At 38.4% G+C, this 4,312-nt stretch overlaps 1 protein-coding gene across 1 annotated transcript; it reads right to left on the bottom strand.

The window, feature by feature from the left end:
• Positions 1 to 2,239: 2,239 nt before the first annotated feature.
• Positions 2,240 to 3,705, bottom strand: IL5 (interleukin 5; the record flags this gene model as incomplete). Its single annotated transcript, XM_080674401.1, has 4 exons — positions 2,240 to 2,338; positions 2,447 to 2,575; positions 3,340 to 3,372; positions 3,562 to 3,705. 4 exons carry the CDS (start codon positions 3,703 to 3,705, stop codon positions 2,240 to 2,242), a joined length of 405 nt encoding a protein of 134 aa, XP_080530527.1.
• Between the last annotated feature and the right edge of the window lie 607 nt (positions 3,706 to 4,312).

Raw genomic sequence — 4,312 nt, 5'->3', positions numbered from 1 at the left:
CATCTGTCAGCCAAGGAGAGAGGTGAAGAGGACACCAACCCTGCCAGAACTGTGAGAAAATAAAGCTCTGCTGTTAAAGCCCTGCCAGAACTGTGAGAAAATAAAGCTCTGCATGATTCCAATGATATGATATTTGGAGAAGGCAAAACTATGAAGATAGTAAAAACATTAGTGGTGTCCAGGCAGGAGCGGGGAGGTAGGAATAAATAGTTGGAACACAGAGGGGTTTTAGGTCAGTGAAACTATTCTGTATGATACTATAATGGCAGAGACATGTCATTATATATTTTCCAAAACCCATAGAATGTACAACACTAGGAGTGAACCCTAATGTGAACTGTGGACCTTGGGTGATAATGACTTGTCAGTGTAGGTCCATGGATTATGACACATGTACCACCTTAATGCAGAGTGTTGATCATGAGGGAGGCTGTGTATCGGCAGGAGGTATCTGGGAAATCTCTGTGGGTTTGTCATAGCAGATTACCCAGTGAATACAGTGTTAACTGAACTTCAACCCTGCTAGATTGTCAGCAAAGCAGAACTGGACTGGGCTGGGGCAAGTGGCCAGGTCGGATGGCTCCATCTCAGTGTTTGTTCAGATTTCAGAGGCACCTGAGCCATTTCCTCCTGGTGCCTGCTTGCCAGGGCCTGGGCTGACCTTGTCTAGGAGCAAATCTTGCATTGTAGTGAGAGGAAGGAAGGGAGCCATTTCCAGGCTCTGAGCATTGATTCCTCTGCTCAGAGGTAGCTAGTCCCATGGAATTTTTTGGCTTCTGTACTTGACTCTGGGAAAAATTGTTTGGAGGAAGATTGCTTCACAAGCACCTGCTCAGGTTGCCTGAGCATCATAAGATGGAAACATCCTGAATTGCAGAGCCATCATATGAACAGCTGCTCTGAAGGGTTGCCTAGGACCACACCACAGTAGACTCTGTGTGACTAAGAAACAAACTTTGGTTGTGTCCCCCACCTCTAGAATTCAGAGATGATCTGTTACTGCAGCATCACCTGGACTATTCAGACTGATACATGTACAGAGATGTATACGATGTACCTGGAAACACTGCAATATAAAAACAAGAACTCCGATAAAGAAATGTTCAAAGTAATGCAGGACATTGAGAAGGGAGCAACTAATACTGCTAGGCTAGGCAGGGAAGGAATCAAGAAGGAAGCATTTGAGCTGGACTGTGAGAGCTCAGGGAGAGGAATGAATGAAAACATCTAGGGGATAATTCCATGTTCCCTATGTGGGGCAAGACTGATGTACTGAGTCAGTGTGGGCAAAGGCACACAGATGTGAAAATTCTTGGGGTGTTCTGGGAAGAATCAGACCTAGTACTTCCTCTAAAATGTCTCCCCAATGAATGTTTTCTGCATAGAACATTTTTTCATGGAACATATATATCTTTCAATACATTGCTTGTCTACCAGTATTTATATAGGGAAATATTATATGTATGTCCCCAAACTTGATGCATTTTTAACAAATTGATTGGAGGGAATTCAGCAGAGAAAATGTGTAGGTTCACTCTAAATATAATTGGGAACATACAAAAGTTCATAGAAGACAATTAGAAAGGCTCTGAAGGTCAACTAAGGGAACGTGTGGCATGTTATACGGACAAAGCAGCCATGTTAATGGGTTAGTGATCAGAGAGTACTGCTTTAAATATTTTACATCCTTATTTTATCACAATTTACAGAATAAATAAATAAATTACCCCCCCCCCCCAATTTTACAACCTAACATGTTAGCACCCATGCAGGCCCTCCCTCCACACATAGCCTGTTCTCACACAGTCTGTGCTCACTTCAAGAATAAGACAAAGGCCAGCAACAAATTGAACCAGAGTTGTTATTTTTGTTTTATTGGAACACAGCCTGACATGAAATAAATAGTAATTTCCAAATTCTTAATGATTTCATAAATAATATTAAGTTAACAGACATTTTACAGAATGTTGCATTAAATAAGATAAAAAGTATACATCCATTTTGGCTGGAACAAACTGGAGGAAAATACTTCCCTGATTCCTGTATCTAAGATATATCTAGAACATTTTATTTTGATGCTTTCTGCCTAGGTGAGGTAGTGAAGCAGTAGTATGCCTGAAATGCTTGCTACTTTGCCTCAGAAGCTTAATTACACTGAAGAGGAAGGCCCTGCCCTTGGTTGGTCCTCATTCTCATGGCAATAAAACATCCTTTATTGCTACAATAAGCCAGTTGAGTCTCAACTTTCCATTGTCCACTCAGTGTTTATCACGCCAAGAAATACTTGCAGGTAGTCTAGGAACTTTTTTACTCTCAATCGTTCCCCTTCACACTTTTTCTGTGAAAAAGAACAGACAAGAGGTATTGTAGAAACCTGTCAATTCCTGTAAAAATAGGCCCAGCCAAACAAATATGCTTAAGTTTCCACTAAATGTTTTTCACTTACTTTTTCGCCATCTATATAGTCTTTTATTGAAGACAAGTTTTGGAAGAGTTTTTCAACAGCATTCCATTCTGCAGTTTGATTCCTCAATATGTCTATCCCCTGAAAGACTTCTTTAATGCATAGTTGGTACTAAATGAGGAAGATTTAAAAAATATAAATAATCAAATCAAGATCTAAAACATTGGTCCAAAAAGCTAGACTTTGTTTTGTGGTGTTTACATGAGTTTCCTTTTCCAAAGAGTTTTTCACTTGTTCTTTTTCTAGGTGGAACCAACTCATATTGGGATATAGTTTCTAAAAGTAGGTGAGGTTTATTTAATTACTGAGGAGTTTTACAGATCCTATAAAGTACTTAACCAAAAATACAATGTTTAAGAAGAATAATGATTGACCTCATATCAGAGTTTCCTTTCATAGTTCTAGCTGGTAATTTTGTTCTATTCAGACTAATGAAATAATGTATTTTACATTTTAGTATGACCGTCACATACTCCAAATGCATATAATTCTGTTACATGTCATGATCACTTTAAAATGTGGAAATGACTGTTAATATAGAGCATTCATTGTATATTGTAATGTGTACTGACCAAGATTCTAAAAGTATTACCTTAAGTTGCTAATACTTTCAAAAAGACATTAAAGTGAGGAAAGCAGTAGATTGTCAGAGTTGAATGGAGATGAGGAGGCACCTCTTACCTGATAACATCCCCAAAGGGCCTTGTTTAATGGATTCTACTTGTTATAAAGTCATTCCTAATATTTATAAGTACTCACATTCACATCACACGCATAAAAACAAAACATAGAACGTAAGTAGTTCCAATGATAACTATTGTTTTATAGCCTAAAATATGCAATTCACTTATTCATGCTATCGTAATTTAACTTACATTTTTATGTCCTGGAGTGGGAATCATCAGGTTCTGAAAAGGAAAGGAAATACATTCATTTGTAAAGCACTCTAGCATTCATGACTTAATAAAATGATTGTGAAATGGTTACCCATCATCTATTGCTAACACTCATAATTTCATTAACAGATCTTTAAAAATTAACCGCACGAACGATTACCGATGCCTTTTAAAGGCTATAGGACTCAAAAAGAAAATTACCCCTTCTCCGATCAGCAGAGTCCGATGAGTGGAGAGCAGTGTCAAGGTCTCTGCCACCAGTCTCTTCAAGGGACTTTCTACGGCAATGGCACTGATGTCGGCAGCTCCGAGAGCCAGGAAAGTCCAAAGCAGAAGCATTCTCATGGCTCTGAAATGTTCAGCTATTGCCTTTGGCAAAGAAAGTGAATTGTACAAGATTGTATCCCCAACCAATTTATTCTCTCTCTTTGAGGAAATGAATAATTTCCAACCATCAGATAGAGACTGCCTAATAATGGCATGTTGTGAAACCAAATGTTTCCAATGCCTTGTGTCTTAAAAAAAACAAGTTTACTTTTATCTTTTAATAATAAAAATCCCTGTTTTTTCCCCTTCAAAAACATTTTCTAGTACAAAAGAAAATATCTGGGTTGATACATCACTGCCCCACATTTGCATTTCTTAAACACAGATCATTGAATTTCCTCTTAAAAGATATACATAAAAAAGATAAGTATGGCATAAACCACGAAATAGAATTTTAGGCTAAAATACACAAATATTGGGAACTTTCTTTTCCCCTGAGGTCTACTGAATTCTATCACAGGGACTTGCCTTACAAGAAATTGAAAATACTGGTGGGAAGATGGTGATTAGGGCAGAGATCACCAAAACGGAGCTGGCTCAAGTGGTGTTCACTGGGGTGCTGGTGAGGATCCTTTGTGTTGCCAGTAACCAAAAACCAAACCCAAACTGGTTGAAGCCAACCAGG

Source organism: Plecotus auritus, assembly GCF_963455305.1.
Source record: "Plecotus auritus genome assembly, chromosome: 6".
Classification (NCBI taxonomy): Eukaryota; Metazoa; Chordata; class Mammalia; order Chiroptera; family Vespertilionidae; genus Plecotus; species Plecotus auritus.
The sequence above is the reverse complement of the archived record's forward strand: the minus strand, read 5'-3'. Positions and strand labels throughout refer to the sequence as shown.